We start from the raw sequence: 21,191 nt of genomic DNA on the forward strand, positions 1-21,191 counted from the left end.
AGGGAGTCGCACACTTTCCAGAAAGCGGCGCGCGCGCACACACACACACACACACACACACACCCAGATTAACGCATCTCGGACGCTGGCCGACATCGCGCACTTACTTTGGTTTCCTCGCGTCATTTCCTCGGCGTTTGTCTTGGCATACTTCCGGTGATTGTCCCCGGCCCCTCGGCCTTTGTTAATCATGACTGAAGCCATGCCCCAGTCCGGGCCAGATGCCGGGTCAGTCCCCGGCGCCCACCCTGGAGGTGTTCGCAAGAAGTTTGCAACACCACCAGCGAAGCTTGCTTGTCTTGCGTGGTAAGTAACGCTATTTTGGGATGATCCTACTTGAGCGAATTGACTCCAATCGATATCGGTCGTGTTCCTCCGTCTGTTTGCTTGTGATGGGATCTAGCATTGCGTCTTGTCTGCTCAATCGCACATTTCCATATTCTCTTCCATCTTGGTGCCTCTCGGCCGTGGCTGATATCCCTTTAGCAGAGCCTCGCGAACTAGATGCAATGGTGGCCGCCCTTGCGCCAGTGTACGTCGGCAACTTGCCATCGGATGCTTCAATCAAGCCCTGCTGATTAATGGACTGACGGATTGACGGGCGCATAGTGTCAGTCCAAAGGTCGAGAATGCGTTTACATGCCAAGCAAGCGTGGCGGCGCCCGTGTGCGCAAGAAGCCAAAGCAGAATTCCGAATCGGCGGTGCAACAGCAGTGTCTTCCGGAGGTACCCGAAATACCTCAGGAGCGTAAGTCGACCCAAGCGAGGCTGTATTCGTTGTCTTGTGCAGCACGGTCGACTGATTAGACTTTCGCGGCATAGCCATCTCCATCGAGCGCTATATCGATCCAGGCGCTGGCCTCAAACAGCTTGGCGACTATTACCCAGACAGTGATTTGATCTTTGACAGCTTGTTCATGAATGACGTCTCCAGTTACATCCCAAATGAAGCCAGCCTAAACCCGTCGCCACAACCTCCAGTGCCGACGGTGCCGATGGTACGCACGTACAAGGACAACGTATCAATGTAAGTCCCAGATGATGTCTTCATACTCAACTGACTGGCGAACTACCGTTGTTGACCACAATGCCAGACTCAATGCCTATTATGTTTACATACATCCGTACTTCCCCATTCTTCCTCCACCAACCACAACCCCTCTGGATAATCCAGTGGCGCGGTTTCAAAACCAGCCATCAGACTTTGAGGGCGATTTCGAACCGACGTCCGCCATAGCGCTTGCCATTTCCGCCGTGCTAGCTCTCATACCATGCGCCAATGATGTTAACCATGCCACCCCGGAATCGCTGCGCTTCCGACGAACGTATGCGCAACTCATGGCGCAAAGCGCTATTGAGCATATCGAGGAGGAGGACGAGATTCCAGAATCATCCACGATACCCCAGGAGGCCTTGTCCTACGATGCGCCACCTTCTCCGCCGAGCCGATCGCTCTTTCACCCTGACTTGCCCCAGGAATTAGAAAATATCGTTGCGCTGGATATATTGAGTGTCTACGAGTATGGACAACGAGGAAATCTGAGGAAGATGCAGAGTCGCGCAGGCCAGGCATTCTTTGATGCGATGGCCCTCAATCTCCACAACTGCACGGAAGAGGACCGTTATTCAGAAGCTCGGAGGAGAGTCTGGTGGATGACGGTGTGTTACGGCAATCTCGGAGATCTTCCTTGCTTTTCTTTGTCCCTCGACTGACCCCAGCCCTTTACAGTATATATGTATCTGCCAAGGTTCGATCGTCAGCAACACGGTACGTTCCTCAAAATTTTGTTGGCTCCTCCAAGTCATCCCGTCACTGCTTCGGGTCGGGCCAGCTACCATCTACAGCTTTCCTCAAACCAAGACGGCCTTATTCTCGCGCCGATTTCGGTTATTGTAGAGCAACGGGGCCTTTCGTGGCGAAGCACAACACTAACGTCAATTTTTAGAAGCCAACCTTTGCGCCGTTCGCATCGACTTTCACAGCACAATTCCCAGTTATCCTATCGGATCCCGAGGTATGCTCTGTGATTATCACCTCATCTTGACGCTGTTGACGCCCTGACCAACGTTCCCTCAGGCTTTCCCTGCTTTTGTCCAAGCTCAACAGGCCATTCTATCTGCGACACAGTTTGTAATAGATCTCAACAAGACGCTCAAGGAGAATGGAGACATGTCTAGAATATACCAACGAATGCAGGAGCTGGAAACAACGCTTGAGCCCTTGATCCTACAGTCAGAAGCTTTCGCGACGCGGCCAATGACAACAACGACAGTCAACACCTCGGAGGAGCTGGTCGGCCACACCTTGAGATGCATGGCGCGCATCAAGCTCAGCAGCGCCAGGATCAAAGTCCATCGCTATTGTGCATTTTTCGATCTTCCCGTCTTTACCGGAAAACACTGCGATCTCAAATCCAAGAACGCAAACGATGCCCAGGAACCTCGTCGATGGCACACATGTTCATGCAGTCCCTGGGTTCCCACGCCTTCAACGACATCTGTTACCTCGCCCGCCGACAGCGCCAGCCAGGCCAACATGTCACCAGCAGCTAGCTCAATGCAAGCATCAGTGCCGTCCCCTAGATCCGAGGTTGGTGTCAGCACCCCGGGTTCAGTCATGACCACGTGCCCTTTCAGCAGCCACGAATCCGCAAAGATCTGTCTCCGTTCTGCCCTCAACATCGCCGCCGATTTCGACAGGATGCCGTACCCGAACCCGTCGGCCTTGCCTCCGTTCCCGAGCAACCATGGCGCGACACCAGGGGCCGTGGGCAACGGAAACGCGAGCGACAGCCCCGTCTTCTACCTGTCCCCGACGTCGACCATCATCGCCCCGCGAACCATGCCATCATTTGCCTGCTGCGCTATGCAGTGCGCCTACTCCCTGCTCATGGTGCATGAGAAGACCAAGGCGCTATACCCATACTCGTACCCGGGCCCAGCAACCGTCGAGGCCATTGCTGCAGATAGGGCCAATGGCGGGCCACTAGTCAGTAACTTGCTCGTCAGGTTGCAGCAAGGTTTAATGAGCATTCTTGGCACTCTGGAAAACTACGGGACTGCCTTTGAGGCGCTGGGTGGCATGCGAGGTAAGGCGTGGCAATCCACCGCTAAGTTCACGAAGACTGCTACGATATGCGACTAGCAAACGATCAATACTAACATTTCCTCTAACTCTTACAGATCAAATACGGAATGCTATCGAGCCGACCATGGCATTACAGTTCTGAGAGCCGGCGTGAGTTGGCAGAGCCAGCGGACGGATTGCGGGGTCTAACAGCCATGGACAGTCTCGGCCTGCAAAGAAGCCTGGAACCCTTTATGCGGGAGTGGGGAAAACGCAGATCCCCCAAGCAAAAGGGCCTCACGGGTCTGCATCCAGATGCCAATCAATCCCTCGGCTGCTTGGACGCATTATGAGGTAACAAGTACCTAAGGTTTGATGTTTTGTTTCGGGGTCCGAAGAGGACAGGTTAGTGTACAAAGCTGGGCGAAAAGATGGAGTTGGTGAGGTAAAGAGAAAATAAGGGATATCTGGGGGTTTCCGATATTGTTTGTTTGGTCTTCGTCCTTATTTTTATCTTTCTTATTTTGGGGGTGACTCTTTTGATGTGACGATAGTTGATATTTCTCAGCTCAATTATTTGCGCAAATTAACTTTACCACACGTCTGTCGCTTGGAAGACCAAATTAGCTACCTAGTTGGACTCTGCATCATCTAAATAATTTTGTCCATAGTCATCCGTTGCTATTACATTTTTTTCCCATTTTTTTTATTAGCTTGGGGAAAGGTGTTACGACCAGACAGTTGGGCCGGTACCAGGGAGGCCAGGCGGGGTCACACCCCTCCTGACGACACCCGCCCAGAGGAATCACCGACCGGCAGAACACGGATTACGTAAAGACAAAACCACGTGACAGCACGTGACTGCCAAGACAGCTGATCTCAAACGGACAAGGGATGATCTCAAAGATCACAACCTGATCTCTGGAGGCTCTGAGGAGTCTTTGAGATCAGAGACCCTTCAAAAGAGATCACATTCGGAACATAGTCTATATAAGGCACGCTCATTACCATGTAGATAGATTCGATTCTAGGATTGCTTAGCAGCAATCAAACTCTAGTTAACCTCAAAACTTACTTGAGAACGATCATAACTTCACCCCCAGTCATTGAAAACCCCAGTTACCCAGTCAGACGCTCAGTTGCTTCAACCCACTGTACTTTACCCTAAGAACAGGTTACCCCGATACCTTGATCGTAACAAAAGGCTGCAAGAGCCGTCTATGTATGCGCGAGATCAGGTGAGTGGTACTTGGAGGGCTCTAAAAACGAGCCGAACAGACTGTTCGGCTGATGTCGACACACCTTTTCCGCCGATCCTGTTTTGTGAAGAAAACAAGAAAACAAGTCGGAAAATTGAAGGGATGATTGTTGGCAGCGGCAGACCGAGCGCTTGGCTGTGGAGCCTTTGCGCGGAGCACCCACCCCCGTGGTCCCTGCACCGACGCTTTCCCCAAGGATCGTCCCATCAGCGCGCAGATCCCCAGCGCCTTATGAGCTCCTCCCGCTTCCCGCCTGACTCCCTGCCAAGCTGGCCGGGTCTCGATTTCCCAGCGCCGCCCTCGCGAGCCCTGATGTCGGCCTCGACGTCCGCCAGGCGGCCGCGCGCCTTGCCGACCTCCTGCTGCAGCATCCAGATGAAGCTCTCCGTCTCGGGGTCCGTGAGCGCGACGACCGAGCCGTCTGCCCCGGCCGTCGGTGCCGCCGCCGTCTCCGCGAGGACGCTGTCGCGCAGGCTGGCCACGGCGGTGGCGGCGTCGACCACGTGCGCGGCGACGGAGCCCTCGAACGACGCCTGCACGTTGCGCGCCATGTCGGCCGCCTTGGCGGAGCGGTCGTGCAGGGCCGCGGACAGGGCCGCGGCGTCTTTGCTGGGATCGTCGGGGAGAGTGAGGGCGAGGGTGCGGAGCAGGGTCGGGAGTGCGGGCTCTTGGTCTTGGTGGTCTGCGCCGCTGCTGGTGCTGTTCAGGATGCTTGCTGTTGTGTTGGCGCGGCGGGACCGGATGGGTGAGGCAGCTGCTGGTAGGCTTGCCGTGCGGCCGTGGGCTTTTGACGGCGTTGCGGTGGTGATTTGGCTGGATAGTTCGGCTTTGGCGGCGCTGAGGAGGGTGGCGGTGGCCGATTCGTGGGCCTTGTAGTCCTCGACGCGTGACGAGAGCGCCGTCATGTTGTGGAGGAGGTAGTTAAGACAGGCGTCGATCTGGTATTGTTTGTTAACATAAGCGGAAAGATAAACGTGTAAAAGAAAATTGGAAAAGTTTCTTTCTTACGTAGTCAAGTGCCTCGACAGACCGGGTAAGGTTCGAGGCGGAGCGCCCTGCTAGAGACTGGACTGCTGGCTCGAGAAACTGTTGCTCAACAGACATCTGGGCTACGGGGAGAATCTCGGTATACAGCTCCTCCAGCTCGGCTTGCATCTCCTCAATTTCCTCTTTCGGGACTTCTCGCCTTCGCTGAGAGTCTGCGGATGACCTCACCTTTCCATCCTCCTCTTCGAGCGCCTCCAAATACAGCCTGTCGAGCTTGGTGCGCAGCGTCTCGACCGTGTACTTGATCAGTCGCGCACAAGTCTCCCTCGCCTTGACAACCCCTTCCTGCTCATCCGGATCATCAGCCTTGAGCTCCCAACCGAGCTTCTGCAGACTCGCCAGCAGCTTGTCGTCCGACCTCAACAGCCCATCGATCGTCTGCTGCAGGCCTCCTCCCTGTCCGCGGTTCCGCCGGCCCTCGAAGTCGACGACCCGCCCGCCCAAGGTCTGCGCAAGACCCTCGGCCTCGGCCGCCAGCCGCCTCTTCTCTGCCGCAGCATGTCGCGCCCTACCAGCGGCCGCCTTTGCCCTGGCGTCGGCGGCGCGTGCGTCCTGCGCAAAGAGCCGCTCCAACGCGTCGTGCTGCTGCCTCAGCGCCTCAGTCTGCCTGGTCACGGCGGCAGTGGCGCGGTTGAGCTCATCGATGGCGGTCCTCAGGTCCGCGTCGCGAGCCCCCACAGCGACGACGCGAGGCCCCTGCTGCAGCTGTGGGGCCGACGACGACGACGACTGGCGTCCCTCGTGTTCGAGCTCCGACGCCAGCCTGTCCGCGGCGCCAGATTTAACCAGCGCGGCGTACTGGTCCAGCTCGTCGCGAGCGAGAAGGGTTTCGGGGCTCATGAGGTGGCGGCGCACCCATTCCGATGCCTCTGGTCCTTGAGAGAAGGCGGACCTCAGGGCATCGGCGTCTGGTTGAAAGCCATATGTGCGGAGGGTTCTGGCCAGATCTTCGTATGACATTTTGGTTGAAATTTTTCATGTACGGGGTGCCAGATCAGTGCGGGTGATTGGGCAATTGCTTTTTGGCGTTTATTTTAGCATTTTTCTTGTACTTTTTTATTTCCTTGTATTTTGTTGTTATCGAGCGTTGGCCGTGTCCCAGTGTCGAGTTCCTGTATGGAAACAAACTGGAGGGTGAGCTTATGTAACGCGCCAGCCATCCACGAGATCCACCACTCTGATTCATTGGTGTCACGTGCTGTCTTGATTTCCCATCTCGCTTGGAAGGCGCAAGCCAAGACAACGATCGCCGCCAGGATTCAAAACCACTTTTGACGTCGTCAATCTTGAACAGATAGCCCGCGCTACTCAATTGATTTTCCATCTTTTGACAACATATCCGCATGCATTAGGATAATCTGCGATTTCTCCGGGCCGTCACTGTGTCTGCTGCATGTACAGGTTGTACAGCAAAATCAGCTACAGGAGTGTACTGTATGCAGCCCCCTACCCGCCTCATTTGCCGGCTCATCGATTTTCCAGAGGCGGAAGGAAGCAGACAGCCATCGACAGGCAAACACGGAACAAGATACATTCAACACACCAAGCTATGTAGTATCTTGCCACAGACACGTCACGAACGCTCGTATCCGGCCGCCAGCTCCCTGTGCTTTACAGGTTAAATATTGACCAGCACACGATGGGGCTTTCGAATGATTGAACTTGACAACCCCGATCCACCTGGCGAGGTTCACAATCGATCCATGAAGTGGCACAAGCTGACAGGACAAGCCTCATTGGACTTGTTACACAAGGTTTTTTTTTTTTTTTTTTTTCCTTTCCCTCTGTTCGCTCTGCCTCGCGACACACTGCCCCTGTTTGACCTCACGCTGGCATCCACCTAAGCGGAACCCAAGTCTTAATATGCCAATGCGAATTGCATTCTGCCACACTAAGTCACAGTTGTCCAGGGCTCGAAATAATTACGGATCAGTTACCACATTTTATGATGGGTCACTTAGCTTGCGAAGAGTTTCATCAGCGATTGGCAATAGCCAGCAATCATTGCCATACCATTTTGTCGACTTTTTGGTCTATCTCAACCCCTGAGCTCTCATGCGAGCTCCCGTTTCCTCACTCACCAAGTCCTCGGCTTTCCTAACCGAAGCCACACTTACTCAACGGCATGCAGATCGAATGCCTGGTCCAGAAAACCCCTGCACAGATCTACCTTTATTTTGGGGTCAATTAGATCCTTGGTTCCCCTTATTATTGGCAATATTGAGTTTCTACTATATCAACACTGCATTTACGAAGACCTGATTATTACCGACGGCGAGGCTTCGGCCATCGGCGACAAGCAGCGAAGACACACAACTAAGTCGAATTGAATGAAAGGAAACAAGAATGCATAACACAACACCGGCATGCAACGGCCCAACCGATGCCGCATATCCACCGCTCTGGTATCGTTTCCAGATTTCCGCAAGTCCGTGCGTGGCCGTTGGCACCAGGGTGTATGTCTAATCCGCCGCACACTCGTCACGAGGTGCCTCTTCAACGTTTGCACGCCCGAAATGACATGGTAAAAGAACGAAGTGAGGATTGTTCAGCAACGGCCATGAGCTCTACATGTCGCAGACTGCCCCTTGTCTCGGCGCGGCTAGCCGCAGGCCGCTAATTCTCTATTCTCGGCAGTCCAGCCCCGCCTGTCACGCCTCTTCTGCCGCAGCTGCGGTGAAAGCTACTTATGCATCAGCAAACAGGTACGCGAAGCCCGCGGGAGTGGTCGGCGACGGTGTGACTTTCGTGGCAGCACCTCGATGTTGAGAGCTAGCAGCGACTGTCAAACCCGATTAGTTCCACGCAATTGAACGAAAGCAATAGGAAACCCCCAAGTGGCGATGACAGCCGTGTTTGCCGTCGGCGAGTCTGTGCGCCCTCACTTCTTGGCTTGCTATAGCGGTATCCTTCACCATTCTCCTTGTGCTCCCAACCTATTCGACTTTCGTCTCGCTTCCCATTACCCTGTTTAATGGGCTGAACTTGATCGTCGCCGACTGTTCCGATGCTGCCAGGACGAGCCGGGCGTCGTCTGATTGGCCTCATCCCAAGCCACATACATGATGCTGCTGCATGTAGGCTATGCCGCTGGGCAGCCATTCTCGCCAGCTTAGCTACATACGGCCTCGCTTGCGAGGGGCTGACTTGTTGAACTCGAGCCGGAGCTACTGTCCAGTCTCTACCGCTCTACTGCATCAGCAAGCAGGCCCGGGATTTACAAGCGGACTGGGTCGGGCAGCTATTCACCGGAACCCGGTTGACGGAACAAACGCAGACCTTGGCATATGGGTTGCGGCTCGAAGAGTATGTGGGTATGTGGACGGTTTGCAAACAAATATGTCATTGGCGCATACTCAATTGAAGCTTGGGCCAAGGGGTCAAGATGCATTGCGCAACTTCAGCGGGGTTCCGGCTGCAGCTGAACCCTTGCCATAGGTTCCTTGGCGCCATTTTAGGTCAGATCCAAGCCTGCCTATGGTTGCTTCCCGTTGACTATCCCTATGGGCAAACATGACACAAACAACACGGCCGATAGTGACAAGAGACAGGTCTCATTACCTGTCACTTACAATATCCTGCCCCCAATCACTTGACATGTTGATTGAGCAAACTATCTCGATGCAGTCTCTCGATTGTTCCCAAGCCCCCCCACATTGACCAGTCTAGACCTAGTCTTGATTGGCATATGAGAGTGTTGGAGGGCGATTTCCCCCGGTCAGCACAAACCCAGCTGTCCCCGGGACAGGGCAACACGACAGGGGCAGCGCTTGAGTTTTGTTCTTGTCATTATTTTGGGCGAGCCGTTGCTCCATCATGTCCGTGTTCTTATATTTGTGCATCGTGCCATCAGTTACCGTTTTGCCATCCACCGCTTGTTGAACCGTCATGCCGGACTGTTCAACCAAGAACACTTGGCTTCTCTCCAATGTCGCCATTACGATTATTTGTTTCTTTCATCTGTTCAGTCTCGGGCGCTACTAGTCACTCGCTCTCCGTAATTAGTTATGTATCTGGATCCAGATAGAGAGTGTCTCACATCAGTGAGCGAGCAACCACAGACAACTTCAGGTGCCCAGCAAGCGGCCTCACTCTTTCACGACCCGCACGTCTGGTTACGGTAGAGATAGCCAGCAGTCACAAGTCTGTATGTAGTCTTTTTAATCATCTTTGTGATTCGTTTCTTTGTGTGGTCTCCGTGGGCGCCGAGTGCAAACCGATGGCCAAAGCGGAATGTTCAAACCCTCGAGTCAACATTCTTGATGATTGATGTGTGACGGGAGCCGGCCCACGCCCATTGGCGCGTAGTTCTATGCGCCTACATACATGCAGTCTGCAGATATATGGAGCCGGCTCCTGATGAAATCACCAAAAAGGCCCAACATCTTTGTCATGATCAGCTCTCTGTTTGTGCGTTTGTTTGTCTTGGCGTCCTTGGGTGGAATCACCAGGATCAAAAGTCGACATAAACTTGCTCTCCCAAGTGGGGGCCGGCGGTGGCGGCACGGCGCGCAGACCGGACAACAACAGTTCGGGAGACGGCTCCGTGCTGCTCAACATCTTGGAGTGAATGACGGACCTTGATGAAAGGATTCTTCACACTTACATTGAGCTCAGCCAACACTCACTTCATCTTGGTGCACATGATAGATGAGAGAAAACCGCTATCTCAAATGCCGGGCTGCCAACTTCCCTTGTCTGCTCTCTTCTCCACAACGACGCCGTCCAGTCCGCACTACCACCCGCTTTATTCCTCCATCTGGGTTTTCCTACCTTATAAACATCATTATTTCACCTCCACATAAGGACTACCACTCGACAGCCAAACAGATCTCTGAGCTTTCCCCCGCCATGCTCATGACGCCGTCTTGATCCCCCACTTATACCCAAAGGATCCTCCTCAGGCAGCCAAATCTCCCGCGTTTGCTCAACGCGTTGCCTTCTTTCTTTTTCGAGTAAACTTGTAGATCTGCATCTCGAGATTCTTTTTCCCACTTGTTAACTCTTCATCTTCAACTTCATGTAGAGAAAGAAAACCATCTTTTCCATCAAAAACAACAACAACCGCATGCGCCGTCATCTCCAGACATCGCGGATTCATCAAAATACATCTCTACTATCCACCAAGATTAACAAGCAAAAAAGAATCACCGCCGCGCCGTCTACTTTGGTCGCTTTTTTCTTGACGCCGGCAGCGAGATAACGACCGCGACCGACGTCGCGAGGATGGCTGGTGCCGACGCCACCTGCAATGACAAGTCGGCGGGCGTCATGGAACGCCTCTTCCCGGCCGGGCTTCGTGCTCAGTACTGGGATGGAGCTCTCGCCATCTTCTTGCTGTTCATGATGCAGGTCGTCATCTACACTCTGAGCTTTGTCTCAATCTTCCTCCAGGGCTTCTCCGCCGCCATCATGGGAATGATGCTCCTGGCGGTCACGATTGGGCTGGTGGACTGGGCCGTGCGTCGCTTTCGTGGCTCCGAGGCCGTCGACGGCTTTTACCACAAGCATCTCAAAGGACCGGTTAGTTTTCTTGCACTCATCGACATGCTTTGTCTTGAATTTGCTACCTAATTTTTGATGCTGACATGGCCCTCGTCCAGACCGACTTGCTCAACAAGCACATGTCTGTTGGCTTCACTGTGCCCTTTGTTCAGATCTTTCGGAACAAGCCGGCCAGTGCTCTGGAGATTGGCTTGATCACTGCCATGTTTGGTAAGTTGCGCCTGTCCCGTCAATGGTTGCACCCGACAGGTCACTCTTCCCAGCTCGAGCTCCCGCTAATGTTGTTGTCACTTGGGTTATAGTTCTTATGGGCGTGCTTGCTCCCGTACTAGTGTACTACTTGTCCTACGGCATTCACACTTGCTCGCTACGCTTGGGTCTTGGAAGAAACAAGAGCAAGAAAACTAGGAATTCCACTGGTCAACGCTCTACAGACAGACCTCGGTTGAGAAACGTGAAAAACAACAGCACTTCACTCTCCACATCTCTGCTGCTGCCTTGTGCTGTAAATCCAGTGGAGCAAATCCCCATGAAAAGGTTCTCTGATCAGTCTACGCTCATGGGAAGCTCGACGCTCACGGTGACTGGCAACAGTTCTGGAGGCCAAAGCCAGTCGACCTTGCTCAGTAACAAGTCAAAGATAAGGCAGGAGCTCAGTTCCATCAACAGCGACGCAAAGTCGTGCAAAGTCGTCGGCTGGATCCTGCACAACATCTGCCTCGTCATCTGCATCCTCTCGATCCCCATCTCAATCGGGATGGCCGCCAGCACCGGAATAACAGTCTTTGCTGATACGTCCGTCCTCCTCGGGAGCTGGATGACGATCCTGGCCCTGCAGGCGGCGGCGCGCAAGTCGGCGTGGCTCAAGACCATGCCGCGCCGCCGCACCGCACTCGTCGTCGGCCTCAACCCGGTCCTCGTCACCGCGGGCGTCATGATCGCCTACGTCCAGGCCAAGCACGCCATCCTGGGGTCCAGCGTGCTCGCCGTGCTCGACACCTTCCAGTCCGGCCTGACCTTTGCCGGCTTCCTCATGGAACGGACGGTGCACGACGCCGTCTTCTCGCACATGGCCGCAGACGTGCCCTTTGGCGTCCTTGCCTCGTCGCGCAGCCGCACGGGCGTCGCTGGCGACGCATCATCCGCGCCCTGCATGGGTGCCGGAGACGTTGCCCTGACCATCCTCGAGTCGGGCCTCGTGGCCTGGGGCCTCAAGCTGTTCGAGTACCGCCGCGCTCTCGTCTCCCATGCCGGGCTCGTGGTCCTGGTCACTTGCACCATCGCTGCCGCCTTGACCGTCGTGTCCGGCCCGCTGCTGGCTCACGCCGCTGGGCTCGCCGGGCCGCAGAGCATCGCGTTCGCCATCCGCAGCGTCACCCTCGCTCTGGGCACGCCTGTAATGATCAAGCTGGGCGGTGACGTCGGCGTCAACGCCGCCATGGTGGTGTTCAACGGGATCGTCTTCCAGATGGCCATGGGGCTGGGTCTTGTCAGCTGGATCATTGCAACGGTCGAGCGGTGCTGGACTTGGACCGTGGCGAGCATTGCTATCATTACTCCTCGCGGCAAGGCGGCGGCGCAGCTTGATCTTGAGCTTGGTAACGAGTCCTCGGAGCTCACACCTAGTCTGAACCGGTTTGCTCAGCGTCCGTCCGAGGGCACTCAGGCTGCTGAGAGTGGTGACAGCAACGTCTCGCCTCCTTCCCCTCCTCGGACGGCCTTTACTCGGCTTGAGCAAGACTGCCCTTATCTAATCGAGGGAAGCAACTGTCCGGATGAGCAATGCCAGTGCCCCCAGCAGCACAAGAGACATCCATCCACCGCATCGTCCTCCTCCGCCATGATGCTGGAGACCACCGCCAATCCTCACTCTGCTCATCGGCCAGGTGCCAAGCGCCTGCCGTCAGCGTCGTCTGCTCGGCGGCCGACTTGCGCAGCACAGGCGTCTTCATCAACCGTGGACACCAAGAACGGCGCAGCCGCCAAGGAGGGCCCAGAGGACGCCCGCACCGTCGCTATGGGCGTCACGGTCGGTGTCAACGCCGCCGCCATGGGCACGTCGTACCTCTACGAGCAGGGCAGCCGGGCAGCTCCCTACTCGGCGCTCGCCATGACACTCTTTGGCGTCATGTCGGTCATCTTCACCTCCATCACCCCGCTGACCGCGTGGCTGTTGACGCAAGTTGGTCTGGCTGCGGCGGCTAACCCGTAAATACAAAATAAAACAAAACACATAAACTAAAGCATTTCTTTATTTTTTTTGTTTTTTATTTTCCTTCTCTGTCTTTGGGTTTTGGGAAACGGCTCAGTTTCGGCCTTTGTTTAGTGTTGGAGTTTTACTGTCGTATGGTCTGGGTCTAGAGATCTCGGGTTGGACGAGTGAAAAAAGCTAGGGAGGTTTTGTAAATAGAATTTATGGCATTTGCTGGGGTGGCCTTGTCTTTTTCGGTTCTCCTTTTTGTTTTGTCATGGTTGCATTCATTCAGGGTTGGCTTCTGCACAAAATTACCCATCTTTTTTGTCTGTTGGCATGTTGCTAATCATGTTGTCAATGTTGCCAATGCTATTGGCAAAGCTTACACCCCCTACATCCCTACATATTTGGCCCCTTGCCTCCCTTTTATCTGTTTTCGGTTGTTTCCACACTTTGCGTTTGTCGCCTACATTCCCATCACTTGTACACATTTTGGGGATTGGAACTTTGTGGCTGCACGACAGCGATCTGGTTGGTCATCTACTAGCATGTGCTGAACCCCATTACTGGATTGAGTTCGTCGATAGCCTTGTGGATTACTACTTTGAGCCAGGAGACTCGTGCCTGCATAGGACGAAACGCAAAACTTCGTCAGGACTAAAACAAATACTACTACCACCAAACATGAATCGTGCTTCGTATGCGTGTGATGTAATGAATCTAGTAAACGTGCTCTTTGTGATCAGCTCGCCCACAGGGAACTGCATGGCTGGGATGTCAGTGGAGCGCGATGGTCGGGAACGTGAACGAGATGCTCCCGACTAACTAGACTGCGGTGCTACTACACTTTGCCGAAAACGGTAAGGGTTCGAAATACCACGCGAAGAATTAGGATAACAAACCCGTGCTATAAGCAATATCCCAACACACCACGAGGTCAAAGATGAGCAGAAAAAAAAAAGATGTCTTTGTTTGTTGGTCTTTTTTGTTTAGGTTTTGGCCCTCTCCATCTCTTCGTTACAAATCCTAGCCTCGTAAGATTTAGCTTCTTTGATGGTGTACATCGGAAATCTGACTGTTTTCTGGGATGGGCGGCCACTCGCACCATGTCCCCCTGTTGTACTTTTTTGGCAGTTCTACATCATGGGGATTGATATAGATCTGTGATTTGAAATATTTCCAAATTCCCTGGCCCGGTCTCCCCCGGTTCTTGTACACTACTAGTCTTTGCCCTGATGTACTCAGGTCTCGGCATTGCTGCTCATCGTTGCCATTCCGCGGCAAGTATATATCCATGTACTCGGTGATCGCATCATGCCAACCTGCAGACCATGATTTTTGAATGTCAGCATGAGCCCAAATCTGTAAACACAACACCCCCGTAAAAAAAACAGTAGCAGCACCCTACCTCTCAATCAGATGCAGGCCGCTGGCCGTGTCGACCACGCCGCTGATCTCGCCCGGCTTGAGGGCAAAGGCGGCCTCCTCAAACTCCTTCTGCATATCGCCGCGGCCAAAGAAGCCAAGGTCGCCGCGCTTGCGGGCGCTGCTGCAGTCGCTCTCCGTGGTGGCCAGGGCGGCCAGCGACGCCTCGCCCGAGGCGATGCGGTCCTTGTGGGCCTCGATGATGCGGCGGGCGTCCTCCTTGGTGCGCGTAATGTTTTCCTCCTTCCAGCTCGAGGGCCGGCGCGAGTCGCGGTGCTTGATGAGCAGGTGCGCGGCGCGGATCTGGCCGGCCTGGGGCGAGTCCGAGGGAAGCGCCGACGAGTGGTACTTGCCCATGTACTGCTTGAGTTTGTCCGTGTCGGTGCCTGGCGGGGGCTCCCACCGCGACGTGGTGTTGGAGGTGTTGAAGTAGTAGGGGAGGTTCTTGCTCTTGGACAGCCGCACCTCCCAGTTGGGCGGGAGGCCGGTTTCGGGGTGCTGTGGAATTGTATGGTTAGTTCGAGGCAAAGGGACGGAGGGTATTTTGGTTTTGTTGATCTCGTGCTCTGCTGCTGTAGTTTGGCTTACCTGGTCGGCCATGGTGATTTGCACCTCTGTCAAGGTCCCACGATGCTGATTGAGGGTCTGAAGCAAATCTAAGACAAAAGGAAGAGAAATTGATGCTCAACTCCTCAAGTAGTGGGTTGTGGTATATGCCGGAGAAAACAGATAGGAGATAAATTTCTCTTTGTAGGTAGTCTAGGTCTAGTTCTAGGAGGTCGCTGTACCACTGACGACGCCCTGGCCAATGGACAGGACGGTACCTTTTGATCTGATCGAAAGCCTCCGCTCTGAGAGCTCAAAAGGCGGGGAACAAGCGACGAGAAAAAAGAGGGGAGCAACGGCAGTGACACTGTGTTGCGGACTGTGACGTCGAGACCCACCGCAGCTTGCCACAGCAACGGCTGGAACAGTGCAAACCTGGCAAGGCTGCTCTATTGGTGGGGATCGTGGACAAGGGGGCACAGCAACTGTTGCTCCAAATCTTTTTGGCTTGCAAATCCTTGGATTCGAACTCGGTTGTGCCTGGATGACCAAGGTGACGTGCGTCTCGCCTGGTTCCCACCGGTCTCGTGCATCGCAAAACGGCACGTGGGTGGACACTCACTTGCCAGTTTAGCACGCCTGCGGCACAAGTCGCCATCACGAGGTCCCATTGCCAATCTGGTGTCGGGATGGAGGCTTTAACCGGTCGTCTAGTTTTCCTACGGTCTGCTTCCTGCTGCTCTTTTCGCATCGCTGCCGTTTGACCAAGGGGGAACGGTTCGATTTCAATTATGCTGTGTGGCTAGACTAATGTAGGTTATGTCGATCTAGCACACGCCTAACTTGATTATCTCCTTGCCGAGTCCGTACGTACAGCAGGACAAGGAAACATCCGCCGTCCGGCTCGCACACCTTGGTCTGCAGGAGTAAGCCGTAATCCGGTTGGTCGTTTGGCGAACCCCCTTTAACCATATATGGGCACCTCAAGGGATCTTATCAAGCTCATCACATGCCGCCTTTTCCCTAATATTCAACATTCGTCATCACCGTCGTCACCATTATCATTACTGCCCAAACACGCTTGTAAGGGCGCCTCCATATCCCTCATACGACGAGTTGAGCTTCTCAATGTCGTAGTCGTTCCAGTAACCACCACCCGCGAGGTTGTACTGCGAGTTCCAGTTGGCGAATCTGGTCTGCGCCTGGGCCGGGGTGTTCCCATGGTCGGGCTTGTAGTCATTGTTGACCCACAGCAGCGGCACGATCTTCATGCCGAGGCGTGTCTGCCAGGTCCCCGGGTTGTTGGCCGCCCCTCCGTCGTACACCTGCAGGTATTGGCGGTCGAGCAGACCCGGCACGGAGGCGTTGATGCGGTTCTGCACGTCGGCCCAAAAGTTCATGTTTGTGTACGGCGCGGTCGAGTACTTGTAGCCCATGAGGCCCAGCATCTGCGCAAAGTCGACGGTGCTGGGCACGTGGTAGACGCTCTCGTCGTCGTTGTTGAAGGCGTCCAGCTCCCAGGTCTGCTTGAGCACGTCGAACGCGCGGTACAGCGGCGTCGAGGCCCCCGTGCCGTCCGCGGCGATGCGGTCGCGTATCACCTGGAACGTGGTGTCGTGCGACACCAGCGAGACCTCGACGCGCTCGATCAATGTCGGGGCCGTCTTGAGGGAAGTGATCTTGTCGGTGAGGGCCTGGCCGCCCACGTAGCTTCCGTTGGTTACTACGGGCCAGTCGACGGGGTTACCGTCGCTGCCGGTCGAGTAGTAGACCAGATCGGCGTTTGGCAGGATGCCTATGCGGAAGAGGAGGACGGTATCGAAGCCCGATGTTTTGAGAGCGTGCGTGTCGGACTGCATGACATCTTTGAAGAGGTAGATGGCTTTGACATTTTGCGCCACTGCACAGCTTGCCAGCGCAAGAAGCGAGGCCAAGCCCGATCGAATCGGCGTAAACAACATTGCGACTGGGTTAAATTCCTCAGACTTCAAATGACCAAAGTCAGTCTGGTGGTGATGCTCTTTGGCAACGGCAGGGGCGGACACATCCCCATGTTTTATGTAGCAGCCGTATCTACATCCATCCTGAACATTACGTTACAGACCACAATCTTCAACATTCTCCATGAACCTGAGTGTGCGTCCTCGGTTGATTCGCGTACCGACCTTCCGCATCAGTTCAAAAACCCACATCAAGAGTTACAACACTAGAGACTTGGCTGCTATTCCCCTCACCTTTCAAAGGCTACGGGAAGGATTCATTATGGTATCATCATACGTGGTAATTGACAAGGGTTAAACCGCGGGGAAGTAATTTGTCAACTCGGAGAAGGGAACATTGATGTGATTTTGCAACGTTGCAAATTGGTATGATAAAACCCAGGATGAAAACAAGATTGATAAGACAGATAGACGTATGTGAAAACATGGGTAAAATCAAGCCCTGTCGATGACAGACTGAGATGCATGCACCCCTGAATGAACATGCAGCCGAGCCTGGCAAGGTCGGTGCTCAAACTGCTTGTCCAGCACCAAACGTGAAATACTTCTTCGCGCCAGACCTAAAAATCTTATCAATCGATTCGACGCGCAAATTTAGAACCATGAACTGGCTTCATAGTGTACGGGCACATCTAGGGACCTGTAGAGCTATGTTTACAGAACATTCATTTCCGAAGGCGCATGTACGAATAGAGCTTTACCGCACCCAAATTCAAGCGGTCAAGTCGTGCCGAGAAGCCAGGTAATTAAAATCAATTATGCCTGAGGCTTTTAGCTTACAGGTAGTTTTTCTGCATTTGTTGAGCTTGCCTGGAAGCTAGAGGCTGGGCTTCCAAGCCATGGAAGGTAGATCACTCGACCGAATGCAGTACAGAGAGTGACCAGCCAGACCGAAAAGTCAATAAATCATGGCAGCAACTGTCATCTATAAATTTGTAACACAGAATTTGGGCGTGTATGTACTAACCATGCGCCCCGTCGGTGAGTCACTTGCAGAAAGTCATATGTACCATGTGTCCATAAGTACAAGCAGTTCATCTCTGATTTCGCATTTGACTTCTATGTACCGAAACCAAATATATTAAAGAGGTGCACGAATCCCCCGTCTAGCGTACCTCGTGCAGGGGAATAGGTTAGACAATCTACACACTACAGCATTCCTAGTGAAGCCCAAGCCCTGAACCTGGATCAATCCAACCATCCTTGTCAAGCTGGAAACATTTGGCTTAGTCATACCAAAAAGTCCTTTGTCCAGCAAACAAACTCCGCGCTGGATACCACCAACCCCACCAAAGTACCCCCTCAGCAGTCAGCACGCACCGCCTTTTCTTTCAACCCACTTGGTCAGGATTCCCTTGGCTAAACCATTTCGACAATCCGCCAAATAAATAATCAAACGCGAACTTGGTCCTAAAAGAGCCAACCACTTCACACCTTTTTTGAAAGGATATTGTTTTGCTTCGACTTCTTCGCTCCACGACGCGAAAAAAAAACTCGCTCCGAACGCATTTTCTGAAGCCGACACGATGTCTTCGCCAATGTCAACTTCCGGCCAGGATGGCCAACAATCGCACACCAAAAAGCCCGTCGAGTTTCAATTCTGCGCCGAATGCTCCAACATGCTCTACCCCAAGGAAGACGAGGAGACGCGCACACTTCAGTTCACCTGCCGAACATGCCACTACACAACCAACGCGAGCAACACTTGCGTGTTCCGCAACGAGCTCAACAGCTCCGCCAGCCTTCACGCCGGAATCATCGAGGGCATGGGCAAGGACCCGACGGTTGGTGCCCCTGTTTCTGACACTTGCTCGCCATCCGCGGCATCTACCGCTGCTGCTACTGTTGCCCCTCCCCTCTCGCATCTCCGACAAAACGTTCCCGCCGGTTCCACCATCGTCTTGTGTCTGGTTTGCGGAAAGCCTATCCTGTGTGCCGTCTGCGAGGTCGCCCCGTTCTACGTCTGCAACAAAGATATGCGCTCGCTCGAGAGGGATGCCGACGACGACGACGCCGAGAACAGTTTTCTCTCGGCTTACGCGTCAGAGGCCTCGTCCCCCGGCGCCGGGGTCCAATTTTCGTGGAATGACGACAGCGACGTGTATGACTTTATGAACGACGACTACGCCGAGAGCGACGCCGGAAGTGCCGAGGACGATGGCTTGTCGAGAAGCATCATGATGCTCGACCGCGTAAAGTCAACCTCCAGCGCTGTTGCCACCTCGTAGGCGCCGAGGCGCGATTGATTGGCCTACCGTCCATTTAATTAATATCGACGAATGAAATGACTCGACGACTTTACGATCACGCGACCGGAGAACACGCAGAGGACCACGGCGAAGCGACGCGAGCAGTTCCGGGAACGTTTGGGGGAGCGGCAGCACTTGTCTAGCCCTTCACTCGCCTTGCCACAATTACCTTGTTCTAGTACAAAGTATAGATGGACTGCTTGCTGACGTGTTGCATTGTGTCCTTTTTTTTCAACAGCTCCCCCGCGCCAAGAAGACTTGCCAATACTGTGGCTTTGACGAGATGGTCTTTTTCCAAGCTCAGCAGCGAACTGCCGAGACCGGAATGGTGAGCTCTTTATTCTCTCTGCTTTCTCGTCTGCAACACGGAGGAAATACTACACAGGTCACGAGGCTCACACCGCCGGATACTTTTAGAAACAAATTTATGTTTGCGTCGAGTGCTCCAAGCCTCAGACGGACTGAGTTTTGTGGCTTTCTGCAACACGTATACCTGTTGTGTGTACGGAGAATGGGAGTTTTTTTTTGACAGGAGAAAGGCGTTTTGGGTGGGCTTGGTTTCCTGACCTAAAAAAGAACAAAGCATGGCGTGGTTTCATGACAGATCTGCCTGGGTTTATGGCGTTTTGGTTTCCTATTCTGTCTGTTTAATTTGGCGTAATAATGAGGCGGTGCTCTGTCTCTAGTTTCATTCTACTCAATACAACTTGTCAACCAAAAATGTCGGTTTTCATGTGCTTCGTGTCCCTCTGAATCGCGAAATGATGATGCAGGGCGTCCAAAACAACTCCTCCCGATCCCTCAAGTACTTTCAATTTACACATGCTCGTCTATGTTGTTTTACATTTCGTTGCGCTACAGGTAGCCCAGCAGAACTTCCGGAACTCCAAGCGCCATATTTGTGATCTTTCTTGTTACAAGACTTGCCAACCAAGTCACCAGTATTTCGCCAGACCTTTCTTTCACCTCACAAGAAACTGACACGACCTGCCACCTCCAACTAGTATCGTCACCCCCTCCACCTCATAGTAGCACAATCCGATAAACCTCAACCCCCCTTTTCAGCCTCTGGGATGTTATATATGCATGGGCGCCATGCTCAGAATCTTGCTCCACTTGGCCTTTCGAAGCTCCATGCCAACGATGCCGTTGACGCGCGAGCCGACGGGGTCACCGGCCTTGTTGATGAGAACGCAGGCATTGTCGTCGAATCGGACGACAGAGCCGTCCTTGCGTTGGACCTTGTACTTTGTGCGGACAACAATGGCGTGGCGGATATCTCCGCGCTTGACCTTGTTGGAGGCGGCCAGCGCGGCGGCGCCCTCGTTGGGGTTCTTGCGTTGCTCCTGGACGACGACGACGATGCGGTCACCTGGAAATCGTCAGAGATTTGCTTGTCGAATGAACGGTAAGAACAATGCAATGTCGGTAAGTACCTATCGATGCATGCCTCTTCTGGCCGACGATCAGGGCGCACTCGACCAAGGCGGCGCCCGAGTTGTCGATGCAGTTGAGCATCGACTGTGCGGCATCGTCAGCTTTGAAACAAACAAAAAAATACCAATCAAGACGCCGCAGCACGCGAGATCATAAGATTCATGCATACCTTTAATTGAATCATGGTGGATGATGTGTGTTGCCTAAACGTAAAGCCTCTCTCTCCCGCCTCGAAACAACAAACGCTTGTTCTCCAACCAAGTCCAAAAAGTCGTCCGTCGACAAGCCTCAAAATCCGCTGCTTATGTAATGTCGCGCTCGTCCCGGTTAAAGCAAGCTTGCAGTACATGTCAGTCAGGCCAAAATTGGCGGAAGCATGCCTGCCGTTCCATCTTGGTGACAGGGATCAGCAAGCAATTAGACCGGGGCTAAGAAGCTGAGGTGGAGATCAAGAGTGAAGCG

At 53.8% G+C, this 21,191-nt stretch overlaps 8 protein-coding genes across 8 annotated transcripts; 3 read left to right on the top strand and 5 right to left on the bottom strand.

The window, feature by feature from the left end:
• The first annotated feature begins 37 nt into the window (after window positions 1–37).
• Window positions 38–3,796, top strand: MGG_07386 (C6 zinc finger domain-containing protein). The gene is made up of 9 exons (XM_003711215.1): window positions 38–306; window positions 487–532; window positions 610–748; window positions 823–1,027; window positions 1,095–1,659; window positions 1,730–1,768; window positions 1,947–2,015; window positions 2,078–3,089; window positions 3,184–3,796. Exons 1-9 carry the CDS (start codon window positions 191–193, stop codon window positions 3,228–3,230), a joined length of 2,238 nt encoding a protein of 745 aa, XP_003711263.1. The 5' UTR covers window positions 38–190; the 3' UTR covers window positions 3,231–3,796.
• Window positions 3,797–4,044: 248 nt separating this feature from the next.
• Window positions 4,045–6,515, bottom strand: MGG_07387 (uncharacterized protein). Its single transcript, XM_003711216.1, has 2 exons — window positions 5,335–6,515; window positions 4,045–5,264 (listed from the first exon to the last, which is right to left on the bottom strand). The coding sequence occupies exons 1-2, from the start codon at window positions 6,331–6,333 to the stop codon at window positions 4,533–4,535; spliced, it is 1,731 nt and encodes a 576-aa protein (XP_003711264.1). The 5' UTR covers window positions 6,334–6,515; the 3' UTR covers window positions 4,045–4,532.
• A 1,545-nt stretch (window positions 6,516–8,060) lies between these two features.
• MGG_16608 (uncharacterized protein) lies at window positions 8,061–8,972 on the bottom strand (the record flags this gene model as incomplete). The annotated part of the gene is made up of 3 exons (XM_003711217.1): window positions 8,061–8,155; window positions 8,498–8,540; window positions 8,946–8,972. 3 exons carry the CDS (start codon window positions 8,970–8,972, stop codon window positions 8,061–8,063), a joined length of 165 nt encoding a protein of 54 aa, XP_003711265.1.
• A 1,627-nt stretch (window positions 8,973–10,599) lies between these two features.
• On the top strand, window positions 10,600–13,147 carry MGG_07388 (uncharacterized protein; the record flags this gene model as incomplete). Its single annotated transcript, XM_003711218.1, has 3 exons — window positions 10,600–10,896; window positions 10,977–11,088; window positions 11,181–13,147. The coding sequence occupies 3 exons, from the start codon at window positions 10,600–10,602 to the stop codon at window positions 13,088–13,090; spliced, it is 2,319 nt and encodes a 772-aa protein (XP_003711266.1). The 3' UTR covers window positions 13,091–13,147.
• A 504-nt stretch (window positions 13,148–13,651) lies between these two features.
• On the bottom strand, window positions 13,652–15,340 carry MGG_07389 (peptidyl-prolyl cis-trans isomerase ssp-1). The gene is made up of 3 exons (XM_003711219.1): window positions 15,086–15,340; window positions 14,481–14,995; window positions 13,652–14,394 (listed from the first exon to the last, which is right to left on the bottom strand). Exons 1-3 carry the CDS (start codon window positions 15,095–15,097, stop codon window positions 14,385–14,387), a joined length of 537 nt encoding a protein of 178 aa, XP_003711267.1. The 5' UTR covers window positions 15,098–15,340; the 3' UTR covers window positions 13,652–14,384.
• Window positions 15,341–15,948: 608 nt separating this feature from the next.
• On the bottom strand, window positions 15,949–17,203 carry MGG_07390 (coagulation factor 5/8 type domain-containing protein). The gene has a single exon (XM_003711220.1). It carries the CDS (start codon window positions 17,002–17,004, stop codon window positions 16,108–16,110), a length of 897 nt encoding a protein of 298 aa, XP_003711268.1. The 5' UTR covers window positions 17,005–17,203; the 3' UTR covers window positions 15,949–16,107.
• A 1,230-nt stretch (window positions 17,204–18,433) lies between these two features.
• On the top strand, window positions 18,434–20,012 carry MGG_07391 (uncharacterized protein). Its single transcript, XM_003711221.1, has 3 exons — window positions 18,434–18,827; window positions 19,531–19,620; window positions 19,710–20,012. Exons 1-3 carry the CDS (start codon window positions 18,570–18,572, stop codon window positions 19,755–19,757), a joined length of 396 nt encoding a protein of 131 aa, XP_003711269.1. The 5' UTR covers window positions 18,434–18,569; the 3' UTR covers window positions 19,758–20,012.
• Window positions 19,920–21,002, bottom strand: MGG_07392 (50S ribosomal protein L14). The gene is made up of 3 exons (XM_003711222.1): window positions 20,899–21,002; window positions 20,729–20,813; window positions 19,920–20,664 (listed from the first exon to the last, which is right to left on the bottom strand). The coding sequence occupies exons 1-3, from the start codon at window positions 20,911–20,913 to the stop codon at window positions 20,369–20,371; spliced, it is 396 nt and encodes a 131-aa protein (XP_003711270.1). The 5' UTR covers window positions 20,914–21,002; the 3' UTR covers window positions 19,920–20,368.
• Window positions 21,003–21,191: the final 189 nt, after the last annotated feature.

This window comes from Pyricularia oryzae, chromosome 3, assembly GCF_000002495.2.
Source record: "Pyricularia oryzae 70-15 chromosome 3, whole genome shotgun sequence".
In the NCBI taxonomy this organism is placed as follows: Eukaryota; Fungi; Ascomycota; class Sordariomycetes; order Magnaporthales; family Pyriculariaceae; genus Pyricularia; species Pyricularia oryzae.